This window comes from Carassius auratus, chromosome 21 (genome assembly GCF_003368295.1).
Source record: "Carassius auratus strain Wakin chromosome 21, ASM336829v1, whole genome shotgun sequence".
NCBI lineage: Eukaryota > Metazoa > Chordata > Actinopteri > Cypriniformes > Cyprinidae > Carassius > Carassius auratus.
Genome location: NC_039263.1, coordinates 17,593,948 through 17,620,498, shown reverse-complemented (window position 1 = coordinate 17,620,498; position 26,551 = coordinate 17,593,948). Strand labels below are relative to the sequence as shown.

General features: G+C 37.7%; 2 protein-coding genes across 6 annotated transcripts in view; one reads left to right on the top strand and one right to left on the bottom strand.

Moving 5' to 3' along the window:
• LOC113038708 (RIMS-binding protein 2) overlaps positions 1-23,455 on the top strand; it is a 50,461-nt gene extending 27,006 nt beyond the window's left edge. For 2 of the 4 annotated variants that reach the window (XM_026196325.1, XM_026196324.1), the window contains exons 6-24: positions 452-574; positions 2,344-2,448; positions 4,334-4,384; positions 6,120-6,297; positions 7,168-7,295; positions 8,108-8,187; positions 8,778-8,887; positions 9,171-9,971; positions 11,879-12,030; positions 12,428-13,270; positions 14,535-14,663; positions 14,791-14,937; positions 15,027-15,135; positions 17,322-17,491; positions 17,572-17,740; positions 18,471-18,568; positions 18,669-18,740; positions 18,824-18,973; positions 21,252-23,455. In XM_026196325.1, the coding sequence (XP_026052110.1) occupies positions 452-574; positions 2,344-2,448; positions 4,334-4,384; positions 6,120-6,297; positions 7,168-7,295; positions 8,108-8,187; positions 8,778-8,887; positions 9,171-9,971; positions 11,879-12,030; positions 12,428-13,270; positions 14,535-14,663; positions 14,791-14,937; positions 15,027-15,135; positions 17,322-17,491; positions 17,572-17,740; positions 18,471-18,568; positions 18,669-18,740; positions 18,824-18,973; positions 21,252-21,440 (3,804 nt within the window). In that variant the 3' untranslated portion in view covers positions 21,441-23,455. Of the gene's footprint in view, positions 1-451; positions 575-2,343; positions 2,449-4,333; positions 4,385-4,874; positions 4,894-6,119; positions 6,298-7,167; positions 7,296-8,107; positions 8,188-8,777; positions 8,888-9,170; positions 9,972-11,878; positions 12,031-12,427; positions 13,271-14,534; positions 14,664-14,790; positions 14,938-15,026; positions 15,136-17,321; positions 17,492-17,571; positions 17,741-18,470; positions 18,569-18,668; positions 18,741-18,823; positions 18,974-21,251 lie in introns of those variants that run through there. The other 2 variants (XM_026196327.1, XM_026196326.1) reach the window with 2 other exon arrangements.
• The window catches only part of LOC113038752 (mitotic-spindle organizing protein 2), a 1,160,083-nt gene that overhangs the window by 98,898 nt on the left and 1,034,634 nt on the right, over positions 1-26,551 (bottom strand). The window lies entirely within an intron of this gene.

Below are 26,551 nucleotides of genomic sequence, written 5' to 3'. Positions count from 1 at the left end.
AAAAGTCAAACACATTTTTGAACACTGAATCTTTATTTTTAGTGCTGTTGCCTTAGATACAAATCACCTGGATTTTATTATATAGCCTACTGTGCCGCAGAGTTATGTTTCAAGCCTTAGAGAGAATCACTGCACCTTTTATGAGAGTGAAAAATAACTACTGAAATAATCCATCAATATGACTAATTCTGTTTCAAAAAATATTCTGCTTAGACCCACACTCCGCTCTCAAGGTCCATTGTAAAACACATTTAAGCACTGTTGCAGAGTCAGCTATTTTCTTCCTTTTGTTGTAGTCATAATTAAATGTCCAACATCTGAAGTCTGGCCAAGGTTCCTCTATTAACTCTGCTTTTCATTGTTTGAGTGACAGTTGTATAAATTCAGCTGGATTTTTGGGAATTAGGACAGTTTATGTACTCATTTTGTTTCCAACTCTTTTACTCTGTAGGTAAAGTCTGATTATGATCAGCTCAGGAAGGCTTTTGTTTGTGTGAGTCAAGAGAGAGACGCTGCCAGGCAGGAGAAGGCTCAGCTCCAAGACAAACTGGAGAACCTTGAACAGGTCCTTAAGGTAAGATCACCACTCAAATCCAACCAGCTTTCAATACATTTTGCATATACTGTATGCTTCTCAAACTTTAATCTTAAGAATGCCAATCATTTAGAAAGAGTTTTGAGGACAGAGACGTCCTTGAAAAATACTGACTGTTTATTATATCATTAGACTCCTTTTTACCTCTATGACAGCTTTTCTAGTATCTAATAAGCAATCTGTATTGTTTAGGATCATATTTCCTAATAGTAGGGTCTTGCTTTTAAAGGAAAAACTGATACCAGCTGAGATAATGATGTTTCATTTATCTGACTTGTTTCCGTCAGTGTCATGTTGCGGATTCATTGTTCAGTGAAAAGTGTTTCTGCACTTGTCTCTTTATTGACTGCTTGTGTCATGTGACTCGAGAGGAAGAAAGCTCTTATAACCAGAAATGAAATGAAATTGAAATGAAACATATGTATTTATTTCTCCTACCTTTCTTAATGTTGACTGTGTGATAAATGATTACAGAAGAGATGAGATGGGAGAAAGAAGCTGAGGAGGAAACAAGGCTTTCTGTAAAATATCTGGATTCTTTTTGATGTTGTTTGAAGATGTATTTTTGCTCCTCAGAAATGCATAATCATTCCAGGTAGTGTTACAGCAGCTGGACTGAAATAAATGATTTTTTAAAGGAAAAATAGAGCTTTTGAATTTCCGTCTGTACTGTTTGTTTGAACTTTCCATCTATTTAAATCTCAAAATTCTTAAAGGGATAGTTCACCAAAAATTAATTCTGTCATCTGTCATACTGACCCTCATGTCAATCCATGGCCTTTTTAATGGAACCAGAAAGAAGGTAATGTTTTGATAAAATACCCCAGTGTTTTTTATTAGTATTTCCCCCCATGCAGTTAAAGAAAGTGGAGTCCAAAATAACGTGAGACAGCTGTCTGTAAAGAAACATTATTCAATTCAATTATATCTGTTATGTTTAAAGAAGAAAAACATGGTTTGAAATGACATACATTTAAATTGATGTAGCTATGTAGTGTATGATTTCTTTTGCTATTATGCTGCTAATTAATTTTATGTTAATTTGCAAATTTCTTAAAAATATATTCATAAGTAAATACATAAATACAAAATACAAAATGAGTTGTTCCTGTCCTCTGAAGCTCTTCAACTGCTCTTATTTGAATGCATTTGCAAAGGATTGAGTGTATAGACATGTGAGTGTGTGAGGTGTCATCAAAGGAAAGAAAAGAGGCTTTAACTCCCTTGAAGAGGATGGAGATAAGAACATTGAGAGAAATGAGGGGGGGAAAGATGGATCTAAGACCTTATAAGCTTAAGCTTTTAAGCCTCACAACATCTGATATGCTTCAGTCCTACTCCTGTCCAGTTTAACTGCATCTTGAATAAAGGAGAAGGAAACCGAATCCAAACAGTCCATTAGCCATTGTTTATTGCTATATATTCATCAGCTTTTATTGTAGCCTTCTCGGTTTTCTGTATTTTCACAGAACATGTTGTATTTACCAAGTGCTGCTCCATCAGTGGCTGTTGGTGTCATCTCTCACTGTCACTATTGCACTTAATGTGTCTGTTAAAGCCCCTGTGTGGTTATTCATGATGCTTTTTCCCAGATCTTGGTCCACAGTCTGAAAACAGCAGATTAGAACAGTGATCAATGGTTTGTTTTACAATGTATCTCTAAGGAAGCAGGAGTTTCTACAAATGTTTTTTCACATGTCCTAATTCTAATTGCCTTTTTTTTCTCTTTCTGTTTTTCTTTTCTTCAGCATATGCGAGAGGCTGCAGATCGGCGGCAGCAACTGGAGGCAGAGCATGAGAAGGCCTTGGCTTTCCTCAGCTCCAGACAGCAGGAGATCAATCTTCTACAGAAGGTAAGAACCTCAGTGAACCTCAAACTTGCCTGCACACACACATATGAACTACAGTCACTGTTATGTCCCATGGTTGATTTTTATTTATTTAACAGATTGTATCTTTTGAAGGTTAAAACTAGCTTGCTATTTTTCAGATACCTTTTATGTATAGATGTTTAATACTTCAAATATGTTTTATATGTAATATCCTACCAAGCTGTCATTTATGTGGACAGGTGAATTATTTTTTTTTTTAACTGTTAGAAGGGCTGCAACAAATGATAATTTTGATAATTGATTCACCCAACTATTGTTAGAACGATTAATTGACTAATCATAAATTATTTCACAGATAAATCAGTAGCTGTTGATCAATTATTCTGCTTTTGTAATTCATTATCATTGAGTTATACATATTTTCTACATAGTATTATATATTACATATAGAGCTGCTTTATAGAAGAAAATCAGATTGTAATTCTAACGGAATGTGACACTGCAGATGTATTTTTCTCCTCAGAAATGCATGTTCCTGATGTAAAAGATTTTGTTTTAAAGAAAAAACAAAGTTTCTACAATGTTATATAAATAAACGTGACGTGACTTACAGGAGTGCCGATTATTAGTGCAAATATCTGCAGCACTATAATCAGATGCTTTCCTAACTGCTATTTTCTCACAGCTGGCATCTTAGTAATAACATTATTGAGAGAAAAGCTTGCAGCACATATTTACATATTCATTTAATTGCTGCTCTCAGCACCGTCAGTATGTTCGCTAAACCACTGTTTGTGTATATCAAAGTAGTTTTTACCTCTAAACTACCTGCAAAACTACAAAACCACACTCTACTGATTTGGCTTCATTTGCACAATGCACAGCTCATAACCGCATCTTCTTCTTTTAGACTGCAGTCCGGAGAGCTGAATTGCAACCCTGCGCTGCAGCACCACACTTGTCAAACTGCATTATTGCAGGCCCTCTTACATTGTCATATGAGATCAAACTACTTTTTGTTTAATATCTGTCTGCAATTTTTTTTGTCAACAATTATTTCAGTCTTAATTGTTAGTTGATGATATTAAAAAAATCTTGAAATGAAATTGGATTTAGCAAGACAAAGGAGTTCGAAATGACTGCTTTTCAAAACACAGATCGCTACCATGAACCGGTTCAGTTCCTTGAGCCATCTTATTCATCTGTTATTTATTATTATCATATCTAATGGTCATGATACACCATCATTTTTTTCAGTCCTTCCACAGAAGTTGACATATGGATAAGGAAATATTCTTCTGACATGTCAGCAAAATAGATATTCTGGCATGGTAGGGCTGGATAAAATCAGTGCAGTCACATAATAGGATCATGGCTGCAGAACTGTTTGCTTTTCTTTGTGTCTGCGGCCTTTCAGGAAGGAGCAGCGACAGGCAAACAAAGCAATTAGAGGCGACAGCAGACACCGCATCATTGCAGGTCCCTAGGGAGGGGTTTGAGAGAGCTTTTACCTCACTAACATACACAACACAGGCATATATGCACAAATGACTTGCTGATACAACTTACATGCCAATCAAAGCCTGTCTGTATCTTTCAGTTTCCAGTTTGCCTACAAACAAAGACTTTTCATTGTAATTTGACTCACTTATGAATAACTGCTGTGAACTGTGACTCACAGATTTGCCCTTCAAATACTGAATTTTCCCTCTGGGATCAATAAATCTGTCTGAAATGAGACGAAGTAGCTTTGCCAACCAAATCTTGGCAAATATTTTAGAATCAATGTGAAATTATAATGTCCTGCTGATTTTGCAGTTACTTTCTGAGATTTGGGTTCAGTGGGTTTGAGTGAATGGAATCGCATTTGTACAGCTACGCTAAATATGCTATCTCTTATTTTCAGGTTCAGGTTGAAGCTGAAAAAGAGCACGAAGAAGTGGTGCATCTGCTAGAGGTAAAATATAATCTACTTTCTTTCCTTCTGTCCTATGGCATCCTACTATGAAAAGCCTAATTTACACTCCTGGCTTGGTCAGCAGAGTCTGCCGTTTGTGCAAAAGAAGCTGTCTACCCAAATGATCTGATAAACATAGAAGGGTCCGATGCAACCTGTCTGGATTCCTTATGTGTCTGATAAAAGACCTCCGTGTCTGACAGTCAGTCCAATCTGAGAAGCTTCTGCTTGTCACATACTATCAGCGTGAATTTCGAGGAGAACTTATGTCCCCTATGGGGTGTCCTTCAACAGTTTCCTTATTTTTATTACCTTCACAAATTTTGCCTTATCCCATCTTTAATATTCTTTTTATTATACCTCGCGATTTTGTCATTCAGTTTATCCTTTTATCCATAGTTGAATAATTTGTTTGTTTTGTGATATTTTTCATCTCTGACCCTTGCCATTCTGATTTATATATATTTTTTTCCCTTTTGTGTTTAAACAGCAATATGGACAAAATGCAGGTACACACACTCACTTATTCAGAGATTCTTTTGTAACCTTCCATTTCATTTTTTTTTTCTCATGGGAAGCACACAAATAACGCCTTGGCACTTTCAAATAATAATTCACCCAGAAATTAATGTTTTTTTGTCATAATTGACTAATTGATTCCAAACCCATCTGACTTTCTTCCAAAGGAATATTTTTGATGAATGTATTAATATATTCTTCCATATGAGTAAATTGAAGCTTTTTGGCTTTAAATAGGACACAAAAACATTATAAAAGCATCATAAAACTTGTCATTGTGATTTTTGCTATGCATTAAAATTTTTGAGACCATAGTTATGGCTTTGTGGGAAGAACACATTGAAATGTAAGTCATTATGAGGATAAGTAAATAATGATAGAATTTTCATTTTTGGGTGACCTGTCCCTTTAAAATCATTGCATTCATAGGTGTCCTTTGAGTATCTTTCCTGCTTCACTCAATCTTTGTGGCCGTGAATTGTTACTGCTAAAGAGTTAAGAGTTTAACAAATAAAATCAAGTTTCCATCAGGTCAGGTCTTCTTTGCATCAGGTCTTTTGTTGTTGGGGTGAAACTAGGACCTGATGAAATTATGTGTCTGTATCAGTATTAAGGTCTGGTTAGATAATACACTTAATCGCGCGCACACAGAGGTTATTTAAACCACTAATGCCTTTGTCACTAAAAAGTGTTTTTCTACAGTGTCTCATGCATGACACAGTGTTCTAAAAACAAGGTTCTCAAGTTAAAACTAGGGATGTGTGCTACAATAATTATTGTTTAAAGATTTAATATTCTGTAAATTGCGTGTATGCCCCTTAGGATATCAGAATAAATAGGTTTATTTAAAGAGGAAAAAACAATTCCCATAACATGTTGTTATTGTTACAGGCTCTGCATCTGATCAAACTTTACAGCTACAAATTACAATATTGTGTTTGCTCAGTATTTTAGGTTGATAATCACTATGCTGCTATATATGCGTTTACAAGATTGTCAGTTTTTCTTTTCAGCCATATCATGTTAATAATTTCATATATTGTTGGGCGTAATTTTGCATATTGGTGGTTCCTATTACAAAACCATTTGAGAACTGCTACAGTTCAGTGTGTTTCATCAGTGTTTTTATTCCTGTGTATGATATAAATGATTTTATTTTATTTATATATCGTTTGTGTATTTCTTTCTTGTATATTCCTTATCCTGACTCCCAAAGGTCAAGGTTCATGACTTAGAGCAGAAATGCCGGACACAGAGTGAGCAGTGCAACATTTTGTCGAAAGAGCTGGAGAAATATCACCTGGGGTCAGACGTGGAGGATACACTCAACACTGACTCACAGGAGAAGAACTTGTGCAACAGTTACAACAGCCTGCAGCGCCAGGCCAAAAAAAGTGAGTAAAGCATTTTTCAAACAGATGGGGGTGTATTCTCTCCCACATGAACCACAGACATTTTAAGAGTATTGTGAGCAGCTTTTATAACACCTTTTAGAATTTCTGGCATTTCTTAAAGTGCCCCTAATTTAAATAAAAATGGCTTTTTTTTTCCTTTTTCTTTTTTTTGGCTTATTAGCGTTTCATGCAACACATTGCATTTAAATCATACATTAATGTACCATAAAAGGGGAAACATTCACAATGCATAATAATTTTTAGTAAATAGAGTGCTGCAAAGATGATGTTATTACTTTTGTAGGCCAACTTTGATTTCCTCTACAAAAAAATAAATAAATATAGAAAATGCGTTGTGAGCAACAGAAGTTTATGATACTTACATGTTTTGTGTATCATGGATGGTAATCTTTACAAATTAACATCCAAAAAACCCTGCAACACTCTATTCTTAAATACTAAAAGAATACTACTACAACTAATAATCATTATTATTATCATTATTATTAGAAAAACAGTTGGAAGGGATATATTTATTATGGATTTTTTTAAATGATGAAATTGTCAAATGATTAATTGTTTTATACTGCCAGTGCCAAACATTAACCTCTAGTGATGTGTTTAATAAATATTAAATAAATATTTAATTACAGATGTTATTACTTGCTGCATGCGTAATTAAGTAAATCATATATTTTAACACATCAGTTTAATTCCTTTCATTTTAAATAAATATATTTCATGTAAATGCCTTCTCGTTTGCCTAATGTTATTTTTTTCCCCACAGCCTTATTTCAATCCAATTCTTTAGATCCATCCTGTTGTTCAGTGATCAAAGTCATTGATTTCCATTATAACTCATGCTTGCAGGTGATGAGAGATCTGACAGATCTCCACTGGTCTCAGAACTGCTCATAGTACAGCAACACAAGAGAGACAAGCCCACCGTCCAAACCCAGAGTCGATCCAGCAGCCCCATGCAAGCATCCCTCTCAGAGGTTTGTCATGCGTCTCAGCTACACTGTGATTTAACCGGTTGCCGCGAGCAAATAACAGTGTCTGTTTATCTGTCTGTGTTTTACTCAAGAGAAAAAAATTGTGCTCATTTCATGCTTTTATAATTGGTCTCACTCTCTATAATTAGATCCATAAATGACCTCATATCGGATGTTGAAGATTGTCTGATGCTTTAGGAAAGAAAGTTGTTTATGTGAAAACTCAATCCAGTATTCCACTAAGAGTTTAGATGCCCAAAGTATGGAGTCAAACAATTCATTTAATAATTAGGTGAAGTGTGTAATTGTTTTGATGTTAAAATATTTCTCCTCTCTCAACTGTAAACCATTTGCATGTTGATTTTGCAAAAACATTGCATTGTGAAAACAAACACCATGACTCAACACTGCTATCAACAATGATGTTTGAGCAGCTCAGCCAGTTTAACACAGTACAGTTGGCTCAACCATTGACAATGGCAAAGCCGAGTTGAAAACACTGTTTTTGCAGTTCAGTTTGGTTTGGTGATGCTGTTACCACCAAAGGAATTACACACTTCAGTCTTTTATTTTCCCTGTGTGAGAGATTGACATCAATGCAAATAGGTAATAATCATGTCCGCTCTGTGCACTTAATCATACATGAATCAAATCATCCATGAACACATGCATGCACTGTGCACACTGGGAGCAGGACGGGAAAAAATGGATGTTATGTAATGATCCTCACACAAACCCTGGCACTGTACATTGACGGATGTTCAGTGTGGAAAAGATCAGGATCAAGTGTGTCAGCTGATTTCCTCTGTCCGTAGATGGACAATGAGGTGAGCCCAGCTCCAAGGTCCAAGACAAGATACACAGGCCAGGTCCGTCTCTGCACTGCCCGATACAGGTATATTTCTTACCTCTTTTATCCAACTTGATATATATTATAAGGTTTTTTGTTTGTTCATTTGAAATATTTTGATTCTGCCAGGATTTATTTAAAAAATCAAAGTAACAGTAAAGATATTTATATGTTACAAAACATTTCTATTTCACATAAAAATGTCTATATATCATAGAATCCTGAAAAGAAAAAACAGTCCTGTTTTTCACCTGAATATATAGACGACACAACTGTGTATAAGAAATGTTACTTGAGCATTTATCAGCATATTAGAATGATTTCTGTAGGATCACATGACACTGAAGTAATGTGGTAATGGCTACTGAAAATTCAGCTTTGGCATCACAGGAATAAATTACATTAATTATTGTATTGCATTAAAATAGAAAACGTTGTTTTAAATCTGCCTTGGTGAGCATAAGAAAATTTAATGTTTAATGTATAAAACATTAAAACTAATTTTTACTGCCTCCAACAATTTGAACAGTAGTGAACTCTTATATAATATATATACATATGTATGCATTAATGTGTGTATGTGTGATTATTTTGCTTGGTTCCTTGTTTTCTTTCCCTCTCACTCTTTTGGCCAGTTATAATCCCTATGATGGACCTAATGAGCATCCAGAAGCAGAGCTCCCTCTTGTGGCAGGGAAGTATTTGTACGTATATGGAAACATGGACGATGATGGATTTTATGAAGGTAATTGAGTTATGATAGAGAGGTGTAATTATATTTGGAGAATGAATTAAGAAGCTACATAAACAACCCTCCAATTGAATCTCAAATTGTCCAACATCTAAAAAATCCCAACAACATGTTTGCTAATGGACAAAAATAATTGACATAGATGACTAACAGTGAATTCAGTCATCACTTGGCAACATGTATTAAAATTACATGCTTACAAAATGGATCACAGTTACATTTTATGTAATGTGATCTGCTGCAGCTTATGAAATCTTTTTACTTCGGTTTGTTCCAGGAGAGCTCTTGGATGGCCAGCGTGGCCTGGTTCCCTCTAATTTTGTGGAGTTTGTCCAGGACAAGGAAAAGCCATCTATCGAGGGTGGAGAGGAGCAGGGCAGGCTGGAGCAGAGCTGTCTGAGCCTGGCAACCATAGATGGAGGCGCTCCTCTGGACAGCCTAAGCAGCGACGCTCTCAGCCACTGCAGCAACGGGACAGGCGCTTTGGATGGAGAGGAGCTGAGTGATGACATCGTGCCTTACCCCAGGAAGATAAACCTGATCAAACAGCTGGCAAGAAGTGTGATAGTTGCCTGGGAAGCACCTCTAGTGCCCCTTGGCTGGGGCAACATCAACTGCTACAATATCTTAGTGGATGGAGAAGTACGTTCCTCTGTGCCATTTGGAGGCCGGACCAAACTGCTTCTCGAAAAGCTGGACCTGGCTGCCTGCACATACCGTGTGTCGGTACAGAGCGTGACGGACAGGGGGCTCTCTGATGAGTTGCGCTGCACCGTGCTGGTGGGCCGCAATGTTGTGGTGGCACCCACCCATCTGCGCATGGATGATATTTTACGTGACTCTGCTGAACTTTCGTGGCTGCCTAGTGATAGTAACTACAGCCATGTTGTGTACTTAGATGGTGTGGAGCATGCTGTGGTTAAGCCGTGCTCTTACAAACTGCGTTTTGTGAACCTGAAGGCCGCCACAGTGTACAAAGTAAAAGTGTTGGCCAAACCTCACCAGGTGCCCTGGCACATGCCTCTGGAACAGAGAGAGAAGAGAGAGGCTGGGGTGGAGTTCTGCACCCAAGCTGCAGGTGAGATTCAACCATAGAATTGTTACGATATTGCCCCAATATTAATTAATGATGTTTTTAATTATTAATTTATTGAACCAGCTCAAACTACACTAATGCACGGTATTTGATTGATTAACTGAAAAGTACTTTTTTCTAACAGTCATTTGTTTAAGAGTCTGTCTACATTGTCATGCTATGTGTTTTTAATTCACGTAAAAGAAACGGTTCATAAGTAATTTGTTTGTGAATCAAATGACAGTTTCTTTTTCGGATTCACTTAAAGGGATAGTTGACCCAGAAATGAAAATTCTGTCATTAATTCTCATGTCATTCCAAACCCGTAAGATCGCTCATCTTTGGAACACAAATTAAAGATGCAGTAGGACATATTGAAAAATGCCAACATTAGCCAGATAACACTGAAAGCATACAACCCACCCTCCGTGCAAATTGCCCTCCAAAGCTACGCCCCCTGAACGTATACGCACACAGATGAGATGTCCAGAGACAACATTACTACAATACATCATATGTCATTCGCCAGTGAGCAAAATGTATAGTAACATTTGTAATAGAACTACAATACCAGGAAGGAAAGTCAGGTTGTTGATGTTTGCCTGCCATTCTCGATCTGTCTGCATAGCGCATGTGAACGTGCTGATGATGTATCTTTCTGCATGAACCAAAGTGTTCCACACTAGTCCTCAAAAGTGAAAAAGTTCGCCCACAGGTGGCTGGTCCCAGTGTAGGTCATAACCGCAACCCCCCCCCCCCCCACCACCTTCTGTGTAAAATGTAATTTCACTTCTAATTTTTTGTTTTCAAAGATGGTTTTTGTAGTTTGATGTAGATTTTTTAAGTTCAAGTGTTCGTTTTTTAAAATAAGTTTGGTTTTAGTTAGTAAAATGATGCTATTTAAACGGTAGTGTGACATCATGATTGACAGCTGTGATTGACAGCTTCTCTGAGTCTACTAGTGCGCCAACCTACTTTTTTTGGGGATCTTCAGGAAGAGATTAAAGTTGTATTTACCTCATTTTAACACAAGCCTCTTACACGGCAATCAGTAGAAAACAATTGGAGCAGTCAGGCTAATTTAAAAAGTGTCAGGGACTTGTATTTGCGATCGGAGTGTGTGCGGGACACGGCTCCAATTCGCTCACTACTGCACAGACTCCGGTCCCAAATCAGCACAATATGGCCGCGCACTATTGGGACAATGCCAGCTACACTTTTCTTCAATAGAAGTGAGTGAAGGTGCGCCATCCATCTTTTTTTACAGTCTATGGCGTGAACAGGGTGCTTTATTCGTATGTGTTGTGATACTCTCCAAAATGGCACTATAGGGTTATGTGGAGAAGAAGAATGGTTGAATAAAGTCGTTCTTTGTGTTTTCTTTGCGAACAGGGTCTTAAATGTACTGTTGAGTTAGTTCAGCAGAATGCAGTGATGGGAAATGCTGAACAAACAGATTTTCCCATAACCACTGAAAATGTATTTTTGGATTATAAGAAGAATCGATGTCAGAATTGTTCAAATCTTAATTAATCCGAAAATCTGTACTTATACCCACTAAGGCTGACACACATATTGAACCATAATATCACACACAATCTCTTTTCAGATGCAAAAAAGATAGAAAACAGCAATTTTTGTTCGGATTAGCACAACACTTAAAATAGTCACAGGCAACAGAAATGGGTTTAGTGAGGCTAATTGGATTAATTAATTGGCTGAAATGCTCAGGAACTTGGAAGTAATGCTTGCCCTTATACCATTATTCAGCTGTGAAGCTGTTGAAATGTCCTTATTACTGTACACTTGAGATCAAGTGAATGAATGCAGTGAACACAATCCTTTATAAAACATCATGTCTATAGTGTCAGGTATGTTACTGTAACTGGTGGTTATCTGTCCCTCCTCAGGACCCCCTCTGCCTCCTCAAGAAGTCCAGGTCCAATGTGGACAAGCCCCCGGTGTCCTCCAAGTTCGTTGGAAGCCACCTCCAATGACACCCATGGGAACCTCCAATGGTGCAAATGTCATTGGCTACGCAGTGTGCACTAAGGGTCAGAGGGTAAGAATCTGCATGCATCAGCAGTCATATCTGGTGATGTTTATGTGACAGAACAGTTCTGGACAGCATGAAGGCTAAACGAGTCATCAAGACCTGTTTTTATCAAAAGTGATACTGATGCCCTCTGTTGGTGGAATTGGGTGATTCTAAACACTTGAATTCATTGTTTATGGTGGTTTTAGGTGATGAAAGATTCTCACACTAACAGTCTTTTTGTTACGTTATTTGGATGATTAATGAGGAGAATGTTGATTCTAAAGGTGTGGCCACATGCAGTCACAAAAAAAGTTCCCTTATCTATTGTTTCCTATTCAAATTACCAAATTTCGTCTGCAAAAATTTGCTTAATAACTGTAAATGTAATGTCATCTTAATGCTTATACTAATCCTGTTTCAGATTGCTGAGGTGTTGTATCCACTGGCAGACTATGTGGCAATAGAACTGAACCGTCTCCAGTGCTTGGAGGCCCGTGAGGTTATTGTCAGGACTTTATCAGCACAAGGGGAATCTCAAGACTCCCATGTCGCTATCATTCCAAACCACCTGCTGGTGCCTCTTCCGAAAACCCTTCCTCCTTCTCACCACATACAGTCACCTCTCCCACCCCAGCAGTCCCAGCCAATTGCTCCTCATCCCCAAATCCGGGCCCTTCCCCCTCACCCTGGACTACAACCACCCACCCATCTCCAATCCCTTCCTGTTCACCCCAACCAACCCCCATCTCATGTCCATCCTCACCGTATGCCTCACCCCACACAGCCCTCTCCACCACACCCCATCCCTCAACCCCAGCCCACCATCTCAATGCCCCAGCCTCAGACATCCATGCCTATGCCTCAGCCCCAACAGCCCATGGCCATGCCCCAACCCCAGCCGACCATCCCCATGCTTCAACCCCAGCCAGCTATCCCGATGCCCCAGCCTCACATTCCCCAACTGTCCCTTCCCCAATCCCAAAGACCACTAAGTGCCAGAGAGCTGGAAACCAAAGAGCCAGGGCCTGGAATGCTTCATCATGGAGGGGGCCCACCTCAGCCATGGGAGCCTGGCTGCTCCCCATCAGGCATGCCCACAGGCCTGCCACATGGACACACCCTGGATGCCCCGGCCTGCCCAAACCGCCGCTCCCCGTCACCTCAAAGGATCCTCCCCCAGCCCAGGGGTACACTCATTCCTGACACTGTGGCCAAGGCTATTGCCCGAGAGGCAGCCCAAAGAGTGGCTGCAGAGAGTGGACGGGTGAGTCAAGTCAGCAAAAAGCATGTTATGTAAAGTAGCTGCAAACCAACTTTAACCCTAGAATGCATGACTCAAGAAACTTACAGGGGTCAAATTGACCCATATCAAAGTCTTTTTTTTTATTATTAAATCAGAAATAATTTCTTCTTCTTTTTATTCCTCTTTTTATTGTTTTCTATATTTTCTATAAAAATGATTTTTTTATATAGATTACGCAAAATATATGTTTAATAATACAATTAATAATATATATATATATATATATATATATATATATATATATATATATATATATATATATATATATATATATATAATTTTTATTGTCTTCCTTAGAAAAGAAAATTCATCATATAAAGCAATCATATCTTTTTACAAGTTTAAATCACTTAATATACATGGATTCATTTTACAACAACTTCTAAGATCTTTTTAAGTATTTTAGGTTTTGGTTACCTGGACTTTGAATGGAGCTACAGAAACCTCTCAGGTTTCATTAAAAACTGGAAGATTAACCAAAGTCTAATGCATTTGAAACTCCTTGAGAATGATTAAATGATGACAGTATTTTATTTTCTTCTACTTTTTTTTTTTGGGGGGGGGGGACTATCCTTTTAAATTATTTAAGATTATATACTTACAGAATTATTAATTTGATCATACATGTTTAAATGTTTCTGTAATGTTCAGTTGTTCTTGTTCATGTACTATTATATACTAAAACAAATTAAATGTAACATAATAACTACTAAACTAATGTGTTTAAGTGAGAGTTTGCTGACTTTTTATTTATACTTTATTTTACTTATAGATTATTTAGAACACCTATAAATTAATTTATAAATATAATATTTTAATTAATTTGGTGAACAGAAACAAGGTTTTGATGAAGAATTCTTATGATTAATTATTATAATTATTATTGTGAGATAGAATTCCACAGGAAACATATACAAGTCATTTTGACCCCCTTTCCTTTTTTAAACTATGAATAACAGATTTGCAAAATCTTTGCTGAGGCTTACATACAACATTTATGAGAAATACAGTACAAATTTCTCAAATTATTTTATTAAACAAATATAACACCCTATAGTGTCAGTTTGGACCCTTTATGCATTCTAGGGTTAATATGTGCAAATGAGAACTCTTTTTTTAAAAGTTAATTAACATACAAAAGATTAGCTATCTTGTCAGTATTTAACCTCAGCATAACTGTCAGATTTCTTTATTAAGACTTCTGAAAGTACTTTAATATATTTAGATGGAGATGAGAAGCCAGGGCTTTCACTCTCAAAATTCAGATGAGGAAGAGGATGAGGAAAGCTTTCAGGCCCGCAGAAGAGGAGCATCTGTGGATGACTTCCTCAGGGGCTCAGAGCTGGGCAGGCAGGTATGGCAGTTCAAGTGATTGCCTTACCATACAACAACAGGCATAAGAGGCAAATGTCAGCACTGAATGTTCAGGTGTGTTGTATAAGCTTATGCTGTACATTTTTCTCACAATCAACATTTCACAGTCTCTTTACAGTCAAAGCGAAGAGTATCATACAGAGAGCAGTCGAGGCTCGGACCTCTCGGACATCATAGAAGAGGAAGAGGAGGAGTTGTACTCTGAAATGCAGCATGAAGAAGGCAGGCGACGAAACTCCCACAATGCACTCAAGGTATTCCAAACATGCAAGACATCTCACAATATCCCAATGATATCTAGGGTGGCGTGGCTTTAACTAATTTGGTTTCTTCCCTATTCAAGACCGGAGGCAGCACTCCATCTTCGAGTCATCTGGATCGGGAATCATACCGGAAGCCATCTCACCGAGATCCTCAACCTCAGCGCCGCCCCCTCACGGTCCCCTCCATTGGTCAGTGCTCTCCCAGTTCGAGACAGGAGCCTGAGACTTGCTTTCAGGGCCTGTCTGTCCTCCTGCTCCACATTTTCTCTGTTTGAACTGTTCATTAGCTTGTTAATGTGTGCCAGACCGCCACTGTGTGTTCCAACCATAACCATATCCTGTTGCTTTCAATCATTATAACGCTCTCTGAATCTTTAAATCGATCAAATGTCAGAGTAGTTAGGCGTCTCCGGCCTGGGCAGGTTGATGGAGAACAGCTTTTGCATGGTATAACGACTCTCTGATTGGTGTTTCCCTCAGAGATAACCACTGAGAGTAACAGTGAAGGGAACCTCTCTCCCGTCAAGGAGGATGTTTACTATGGCAGTGTAGAGCGACACAGGACACAGTCCTCTCGAAGGCACGGGGGACGCAGGCCTCCTTATGGTACGTGCATTTAGAGTGAGGTCCAAGGAGAAAGAAAATGGCCAAGCGCATGAAACTGCACTGGACTGCACCGAGATGGAAGCTTGTGTTGGAAGCGGTGCTGTAAGATAGCGCCAGTAGCGACATGTTTGCACAGAGAATGCTCCTCCCCCTTTGCATTGCCCCACCAATGGATGCCTGCCAAACCCCTCCTCTTTTTCAACCGGACCACAATCATACTTTTACTTTGGCCATGCATGACTGAATGGTGAAAGTTAAAGGGCAGCATCTCGCACCAAAAGAATGCCGCCGAATATGTAAGTAGGTGACGGTTGACCAGGAAAAAAAGAACGCGAACCGTTCCTTGGCATCGACTGCAAAGGCAACTGTGTGGAATGCACATTGGGCATGTTGGAGTCACAATCGAGCACAGCTTTATAGTTGCGGCAGGGACAAAAGAAAACAGGTGTAGTTTTATCCGGGGCTAATGTGCCCCATCTGATGGGTCTTTCTCAGATCCAGATCTCTGCATGGTTACAGCAGCTCAGACTGCGTGTGTCCCCCTCTTCTTCTCCCTCACTCTCTGTCTGTCTGTGTGTGCGCCTGTCAGAAGCTTCATGTTTGGCTTGCTGCTCATCTGTAATTGGCTGCCATATGGGTGTTTCACTCCCAATCACCATACACCCCCTCACACTGGCAAACACAAACAGTGACACACATCATAACCATCACATTACTGTAAGAAATGTCTGTTTTCTTCAACCCACCCAAGATGTGTTGGGCAAATAAATGGATTGTGCAAGTATGGAGAGGAATTTCACTCCATTGGACTGAACTGCATGCTTATTCATATTGTCTGTTGTTACATACAGAGATGAAAACATGTATGCTGTTAATTACTTGCTTTAGAAAATCCTTTGGATGTTTGTATGCCCATCTTTAAAAAGTCTTGAATGCTTGAACTTTAAAGACATGCATATTGTTTTTTGTTTTTTTTTTTATTCCAGGACAAGTGGACTGCCATATTTGGGTAGCTGACAATATCTAAATAACATCAAATAACATAACATTTGTACAATATATATTAATATGTGATTTTTTTAATATGTGAAAGAATTAATTGTATACTTTGTTTAACAATGATGCATTCAATTGAACAAAAGTGACATTAAAGATATTTATTTTACTAAAGATTTCCATTTCAAATGAAAAATACATTTTATCACAGTTTAAAATGAAAAATATGAAGCAGTAGAAGTATTTTCAACATTGGTATTAATAAGAAATGTTTCTTGAACAATCAGCATGATTTGCATGACGTGCCATTGAAGACTAGATTAATGGCTGCTAATAATTCAGCTTTGCATCAGAGGAATAAATTACATTTTAAAAAATATAGGTATAACAGTTTTAACAATAATAATATAAAGCAATTTTACTGGTTTTGATCAAATAAATGCTGCGTAGGTGAGCATGGGTGACTTCTTTCAAAAATCTTGCTAACCTCAAACTTTTAAATTATATATATATATATATATATATATATATATATATATATATATATATATATATATATATATATATAAATTATTATTAGTAATTTTTTTACATGTAATACCTCAATTAACAGAAGCAGCATTTATAGTAAATATACAATAGTTATAAAAATGGTTATGTTCTAATATTACACTGCAGGACTTGGCTGTCCAGCTATCCATGTAGTGGGTAACATGGTGCCAAATAATCCTGCCTATTAGACAGCTTGGTTTTACCCATCATTTTCATTTTAGATGGATACCGGGACCGAAGCCGCCGCTCTCCCCCGTACTATGATGAGTCTGAGCAGGAGGATCTGTTTCGAATCTTTGTGGCACTCTTTGACTATGACCCTCTCTCCATGTCCCCTAACCCTGATGCAGCTGATGAGGAGCTCCCTTTTAAAGAGGGACAGATAATCAAGGTACCACTCAGCTGGAGTAAATCATCTGTTCTTAAATGGCCCACCCATTGTTTAAGCATCCTTATGTCTGTGTGTTTAAGGTGTATGGGGATAAGGATAATGATGGCTTTTATCGTGGGGAGATCCGGGGCAGGTCTGGACTTATTCCCTGTAACATGGTGTCGGAAATCCGTGCAGAGGATGATGAAACTATGGAGCAGCTCATGAAACAGGGATTCCTCCCTCTCAACACTCCTGTAGACAGAATAGGTAGGAGTTTTCCATGTCTCGTCTCTAAACCTAATAGAATGAAACAAAAACAGAAAAATGGCAAACTTTGCCAATATTTTTATCTTTATGAGCTGAAAAAATATTGCTGTGAAAGTTGTAGTGGATGATACACCTGAAATATTATGTCAAGATATGAGTAATTTTATTCCACAGTAAAAAAACACACACACACACACACACACACACACACACGCACACACACACACACACACACACACACACATATATATATATATCATGATATTGTTATAGTTATATTTTGCTTTAAATAAGGTCTTTATGATAGTGAACATTTTGATATTTCATAATTCTTGTCACCAGTATCAATATGACAATTTTGACATACTAGCATAAATAATGCTAAAAACACCTGATTAAATAAGATAAAGAAACTAAAAACAAGGAATAGGGCAAAAAAAATTACAGTAGAAAAAATAAATAAGAAATGCTACATGCATTTTATAAAGTAATGAAACATAAAAACCGGATAATCCTGCATTTTCTTCACTGTGTAAAAAATCTTACTGAGATACAATGCTAGTACATATGACATATTTCTGAATTATGTTTTTTACTTTGTTTGAATATATAGAATGCATGGCTACTTTTTTACCAACAGCAACTATCTAAACCATGCCAATCAATCAAATCTGGTTTTGAACATAGCCTGCCTCTCTCACAGAAGAACTGATCCTCTCTCCTTCAACAGAACAAAATAAAAGAGGTCGCCACCCAGTGGCCACAAGACGCATGGTTGCCCTGTATGACTACGACCCCAGAGAGAGCTCCCCAAACGTGGATGTAGAGGTGTTAAACGCATTCGCATATATTTATTTATACACTCAGGTTCTCAGTCTCCTGAATACGCGTGTGTGTGGAGTTGCTGATTATGTGCTTTCTGTGGCAGGCTGAACTGACATTCTGTGCTGGTGATATTATTGCTGTTTTTGGGGATATAGATGAAGACGGCTTCTATTATGTAAGTCTCATTGTTGTGCTGACTGCTCACACTGCTTTATTCTGAGCCTGCAGCACTACTGTGTTTTGTTTTTTGTCTTTCAGGGTGAGCTTAATGGACATCGAGGCTTGGTTCCATCCAATTTTCTCGAAGAAGTGCCTGATGACGTGGAGGTCTATCTGACAGACACTCCCTCCCACCACGGTCAGGACGAGCCCGATTCAGTCCCGGCACTGCGCCCAGAGACCAAACGGGTACACCATCGCCGTTCTCAGCGCTAGGCCCTGTGTCCATTCATCCTCCGTTTGAGTTTCGGTCCGCTCGTCATCTGTGTTTTCTTGTGCTTGTTTGTTTTTTCGTTATGTGACCGTGGTGGTGATTTCCAGTCCAACCTTTCTTGCTCTAGGAAAGGGAGAAGCAAAGCCCACTGCAAACAGAGCCTTTTTTGAGAGCATAGAGAGACAGGTACGAACGTGACTCTATTGTCGCCAGAGGACTCTGGAAAAGGCCAAATTCCGTTCCTGCACCGGACTATGAATAAAGCATAAAAGCATTTTTGCACTGAAACACAAACCCTACTTAAGTGAAGCTGTTTGCATTAGTCAAAGTGCTTTGTGATGTCCATAGGGTCTGTGGCTCGTGATTTGTGACCCTGTTAAAAGACTAATTTGGAAACTAGTTTGTAGTTGACGCATGCCTGTTTTTTCCAGAACAGACCTGTAGCTTTTTATATAAAAGTAAACTACATTACCCCAAATGTTGTATTTCTTTGAGGAGGCTTTGTTTCTTTTTGTATATTGCACATTGTCCAAAATCTCTATTTTTCAGATCATATGAACTAGCAGAACATATCTTACTCATTCCATCTCTTTCCGCGAGACTAAAATAATATAATTCATGATGTAATTACATTAAATCGAAATAAATGAAAAACTGATATAACAAATATGTATTTTTGCTAGTGGACATTTAGTGATAACATATGTTTGTTTTTGTGTATGTGGTGTTGTGGTTTTTCTCCTCATAATTGATGTTTTTTTTGTTTTTTTTTATGATATTGCTGCATTCTAATTTCCTTTTTTCCCCCACCGGCTTTGCCCAAAAAAGAAAAAAAAAGCTGAGGAATATTGTTCATTTCCTGTCCTAGCAGACTTTTGTCTTGCTAGGTAAGTTGAGCAACTGGCGATACCAGTGATCAGTCTCATGCATGGGATTTTATGCACAGCACATAATGATCTGTTTTATGCACATAAGAATGATCTGTTGTCGTCTAAAGATACATTTTGTTTTAGATTTATCTGCTTAAAGGAATAGTTCACCTCCAAATGAAAATTTGATAAAAATGTATTAATGTATTTTGGCCATCCAAGATGTAGAAGAATTAGTTTCTTCATTGTAACGGATTTGAAGAAAATGCTCTAAAGTGAATGAATGCCATCATAATGATAGTCCAAACAGCTGATAAAGAGCATAATAATACACTAGTAATCCACATTCTATGAACTAATGTCTTGTGAAGCAAAAAGTTGAGAATTCGTAATGAACAAATCCATCAAGACAGTTTTAATGTCAAACCATTTAATTCAGGTAAAATACGAGTCCTTATTCATAATATAGCTACCTCCAGTGAAAAAGTCATTTTGCCTGAATCAGGAGAGAAATATGCACAGGTCAAGCACCATTTACACACTTTTTTACTGGAGGAAACGTTACTGTGAACTATGGACTTTTTGGGCAGAAGTGTAAGTAAAAAAATATAAATAAATGCCTTAATGATTGATTTGTTTCTTATAAATACATTAAGTTTTTTAATTTATTGATGGACTGGAGTCATGTGGATTACTTGTGGATTATTGTGATGCTTTTATCAGCTGTTTAAACTCTCATTATTTATTTCCAAATCTGATCTAGGAACAAACTCAACTATTGTACATCTAGAATGGCCTGATAGTGAGCTAATTTTCAGCAAATTTTCATTTTTGTTTAAACTTCCTTTAATATCCCTTTATTAATCAAATTATTATTTATTTTTTTACATTTATTTAGTTTTCTATCTAAAAAAACAGCACTTTTCTGCTTAATATGCCAGTGCATTAGACTTGTATGGTATCTGCAGTTGGTTCCCGTGCTGTGTGGAGTCCTCGTGCTGTTAGCTCTGTCTATTTTGATGCTGTTTTACAAGATAAAATCCCCTACCCTTTGAGTTTTCTAACAATTCAAACCCAAATGATATGAAGGAATGTTTTCACATTTCATATCTGTATTAGCAGGCAAGAAGAAATGTAATAAAACAGTCGAGTTAATTCAGGAACCAGCCATATCGTCTGCCTTTACTCTAAAGATCCAATCTGTGAGAAGTAATATCATTTTTTGTTCTTACTTTCTTGGCACCCTTTTAGTCTAAGATCATTTGTTTTAAACCTAAGAGCATAAACTGGACTGTTATGTATGAAGAAGGCAGATAATAAGGCAAAATATAGTCTTGCTGTATAATATCCCACACTTTTCCCTTCCCCGTGGATGTTTCATTAGGTGCCTGTGGAAAGTACAGTGTCGGCTCCGCCCCCTGGAAGACCCGCCTCTCCCACTGTGCGTCCTTTGCTTCCCGTTGGCCCAGTCAGGCCGCTGAGCCCCGCCAGGGGTCCACGAGACCTGGCATCTAAAAAGAAAAAAGGACTGCTCTCTAAGGGGAAGAATCTGCTCAAAAAGTTCTCAAAGTAAAAGTATGAGATTGATTTCAAATTCATATGGCTACAACAGCATACAGATTTCTCTCTCAAAAGGGAAACAACCAATCCCCAGTGTTTCGGAAAAGTCTAACGTGATTTTTTTTTCTCTCTCTCTCTCTCTCTCACACACACACACACACACAAAATCTAATCTAAATGGCTTTCACATTAACATGCCACATACATATTCTGAAAAAGATCTAATATCCAGATGAAAAGGAATGGTGTGTATAAAGATGTCACTCTTGTGTCAGTGAGCTTGCTAATTGGCTGTCAGAATGAAAGCATCGATTCATACTGTGATGTAGAGGACAAAGAGATATTATTAATATTTAAGGAATTCCTTCAATTATAATTTTCACATTTCAAATCAAAGTGCTGGATTTTGAATGAAATATTTAATCTCATCGATTTTAAAGTTTGGTATAGCACTTTAAATATGGTCTGACATTGTCAGTCAAATAGCGCTAAATGATAAAGAACCTCCAGACCATATTAAGTGCATTAGCCGGAAACAAGCAGGACCACAATCAAAAAGTATTTCCATAGGAAGATGTGTAATTTGCAAAATGGCATAACTGACCGGAACAGTTTATGAGCAAATCCTTTTAAACATTGCTGTGGCCTTCATCTAAACTCAGTAAGTACAGTATATTACATCTGATGTTTCCATACATCAGTCTTTGCCAAGTATCCTCCCCTTCACTTGCTCTAAGATCTCCCCTTCCTGCGTTAATCAAGAGAATGACTCTGAAGTTATAAAAATACAATGAAAAGTTTCTGTGTTTGCCTTTCAATGCACAATTTTGTGTGTTTTGGTGAATGGCTTGTGTGTGTGTGTGTGTGTGTGTGTGTGTGTGTCTCCCCTCTGCATACATGTTCGTGCAACCCCGTACAACTGAAAAGGGACAAATGTTGTTATAAACTTTTGTGATAATGTGACGTGCTGCTAATTACAAGTTGTTTCCTGTTCCTTTCAGTAAGGGTGGTGTCGTCTTCAGAAGAAGAAATATTTCAGAAAAGATGGTGTCTATAGGTGTCTCCTCGAATTTCACTTTCTAAGGGCCAGTTTACACAGAATGCATTATTGTGATGTTTTTTAAAAAATATAGATATTTTCAATGTAAACATGCGAAAGACTGATGTTTGACACTCATTCTCGTTTTTTTTTTTTTTTTTAAAGCAAACGCAGCTTGACTACATGCATAGAAACACTGTGTTCTTTGCCAATCCATTTTAAACACAAGAATGCGTTCTGTATAAACGGATTTTCAATGCGAAAATGACGTTTCTGTCATTATTTCTCATTCTTCCTCTGTGGAACATAAAAGAAAAATATTTAGAGAAATTTCTCTCACTCTCTCTCTCTTTAGTACCCACAATGGAAAACTTCAGATGCCAACATTCTTCAAAATAGGCCTGTCTTCTTTTATATTTCACAGAAGAAAGAAGTCATACAGGTTAGAATGACACTTTCATTTTTGGGTAAACAACCCTTTAACAACCCTGGTTTACACAAATGGGTCATGGCTGGTTATGAGAACATCATCTATAGGCCTAAATGACATATCCTTGCCACTGTTATCATTGGCTGTTTTTCCTGAGGTCTTTGCTTGCTATGGTAGAATCAAACTCTTTATAATACATGTTCTCAGCTACCAAAATACAGGTTAAGTAATACCCTCAGGCAAAACTACCTATGATGGCTCAGTTGTCTCAAGCTATAATCTAGTAGTTTACATTAGGGGTGAAATCAACACGAAACATCTTGCCCCTGCAACTGGAAATGCGAGGTAGAGCCAACATTTGGTGGCATCACACAATAATGTGGCCAGTTGGATTGCACTCTTGAATGGTTTGATCCAGGGTAAATACTGTGTGTGTTACAGTTTTTTTTTTTAACTTTAAAAAAGATTATAATAAAAGTATACTATATTTAAGCATTTTAATTAAACATTAAGACATTAATTTGTGGTGAATGGTATTTATTTGTTGTAGACGAAAAACATGGAGGGTTCTAATAATAATAATAATAATAATAATAATAATAATAATAATAATAAATGGTTGGATAGCCAAAAAGAATGTATGAAATGTTCAGTTGCCTGTATAGCTCGCAACATCATTTTGCCATAAAAATAAATGAATAAAATAAAAGAGATTACATATATTTTAATTTAACAGAAATATCTCTAATATTATCATGAATCCCAAGTGTTTGTGACTGGATGTTATAAGTGTTCATTTCTTGGTTACGCTTTTGTACACCATTTGTAGATAATTTATAAATGTTTATACTTAATTTAAAGATTTTAAGACTTTTTTTTTAGTGCTTTAAGATTTAATATTCTACAGTGTAAGTGTTCTCCGTGGTGTCTTCAAGAAAAGATGCTCAAGACTGCAATTCCGTGCTTGCTCTGTGAATTAAAGAGAAAAAAAGAACGTGTTGGTCTATATTTACTGATATGGACTACTGTGTGGCTGTGCATGTGTAGAACTGTGTAAAATATACATTTTCTATGAAAATAAATGTGATATTTTTCATAATCAGACTTGAAATTGTCTTGGCAAAACACATACTGTAGCATGTACGTCTCCAAACAGCAAACTCCTCAATAAATATAGAGACAAGCCAGTAGATGGCAGCAGTGACCTCAGTATCTTGGCACTTCTCACTTAAGGCATCATGGGTAAGTTGAGTGAATTAATATTTCTGTGTTGAGGATGAAGGGTGCACTTTTCTCAACTCTGTCAACGTTTTCCTAAAGCCACATTTATCACATTTAATGATGGTTTCCAAGCGGAGAGCAGAACTGGTGATTATTTGTAGATATTGTGACTGTTGTGTCTTATAATGATCTACTTTAAAAAATAATATATAGAGCAGAACAGTCTAAGAATATAATTGTCTAGTTTATCCACTTCTGAGGTGTCATATCCTGCTTTTTTTGCATCAGGCTGGTGTTACTCACACTAGTGTTAAAAAATTCAAAGCATTTAATAAACAATATGGTCAGTTAAAGGAATAGTTCACCCCAAAATCCATCAGTCAAAGCTACATGTTGTTATTTTTTCCATGGAACACTAAAAGTATGTACTTCTGAGAAAAAAAGAAAAAAAAACCTGTCTGTCAAACTCTATAAAACACTTTAAAAGTATAGTTCATATGACTTCTGTCTTCCAAAGTCATATATACAATAGCTCTGTGTAACCAAAACTGAAAAAAACAATATGAAAAAAATAAGCCCTTCTAGGTCTAAAAAACATGAGGTTGAAAAATAATTCAGAACTCTCATTTTAGGGTAAAGTTTCTCTTTAAAAAGACTGCTGAGAGTAAAGGAAAGTGCTTGAGCCTGCTGCAGAGGTTTCAGCGGAATCGGTTGTACCAGAATGCAGGAGGATGAAGAGCGGGCCAGCCCTGCCTACAGAAAAAAAAGGAGGAGAGCGAGAAATGATTATGCTCGTATATCACTGTGCTAGGCTTCTCTTTCTTTTGGCTCGGCTCTCCTTCCATTCAGGAGTGAGCTGTAATGATCCCGGGGGGCCCTGGGCCAATGGATGTTTAAAATTCTCTCTGGCTTTGACCTCTCGATCAACGCCTTCTTTTAACAAGGGCCCTGAGTGGGGACACAGGCACCCATTCATCTTCCTGCTGCTTGTCGTGAATATTTCAGAGGCCATAAAGCAGCTCCTTTTCAGAGAGCAGTGTCTTGCTGGCCCCTGAATGACAGAGGTGTGTTCAATAGCAGGTAACTCATCGGATGGGTCAGGGTTGGACACAATGGCGCACATTTGTCATCGTCTTCATGAATATGTTTTGACTGAGATGGGAAAGTCTCATGTGAACCACAGTGTGCATGCTGAGACTCCTTATTAATACTGAATACTGGTACACTGAAGCCTGGCTTGAGGCTTCGTCTGCAGTTAATGTCCAGCACTTACTTCTATCATAGGCTTTCAGCTCCAGTTTGAAGCAAGACATCTGCCACCTAAGATCTGAGCAGGAATTTGCAAGGCTGACCTTTTACAAAACTAAAATAACTTTCAGCAAATTTATAGTAATTGAAGCGAACTGAGAGCACGACCCCTACGCCTCCCGAGGGAAGGTGTAGAACGACATTGCAGGTTAGCAGTAACTTATCTCTCCATCCTGTAGGGAGCAGAGTGATATACATCCACGACACGCACTGCAGAGCGCATTCATTCATCACCTGCATAGAAATTCAGCTCACACTGAGCGAGAGCGCCTCTGCTCAACTTTATCCATAGATCAACGTCACAAAGGCTTTGACTGAGGCTCCCAAACTCTCCCTTACTATTTTTCCAAAGGGTTCCCACTGCTCTGATTGACGGATGCCTATGCCTTTGTTTGTGAAAAGTGATACATTTGTTGTTTTGTGACTTCAGCTTTGACATTGCCCTCCGACTTGGGTAATTTTTCTTTAACAATTGTGACTTTTTTAGCATAGCATTGACAGCAAACAAAGTGACATACTTTTTTTCTAAAACGGTGGAATAGCAGTTTTACTAAATTCTGCCATCACCTGTATTTTTTTTTTAAGTAAAAGATATAAATATATACACATGCAACACATCGGCAGTTACATTTCAGATTCTGGTTTATGTGTGGAAGGTGATTTAATCATTTAGCGGCATGGGGACAGTCATGGCGTTGGTGATATTGAGAGGTCATTGTGTATATTTAATTCTCTAAGTAAGTTTGCTGTCATTCTATGTTTCTGTGGCAATCATCACATGAGGCTCATCAAGAAGAAAATTGTGCAGCTGTGTCCACGTGAAACAAAATGGAATAGGTTGTCAAAATGGGTCAAACTCACTGTCAGGACAGTTAACTGACCACCATTTCATATTATTGCTACTAAGCTGGTGTTCACCTTTGAGTATTACAGTTCACGGCCGTGGTCTGTCACACTGCTAACATCTGGACATCTGAGCAGATGGGACTGAAATGATGATGGTATGTAAACTGGGCCATGGGGGAAAATTTATTTTCAAAAGCACTCCAGCAAAGGCACTGGAACTGGAGGGATCTAGTAGTAGCTGATTTGATTCAGAAAAAATGCATAGCTGCATCTCGAGATT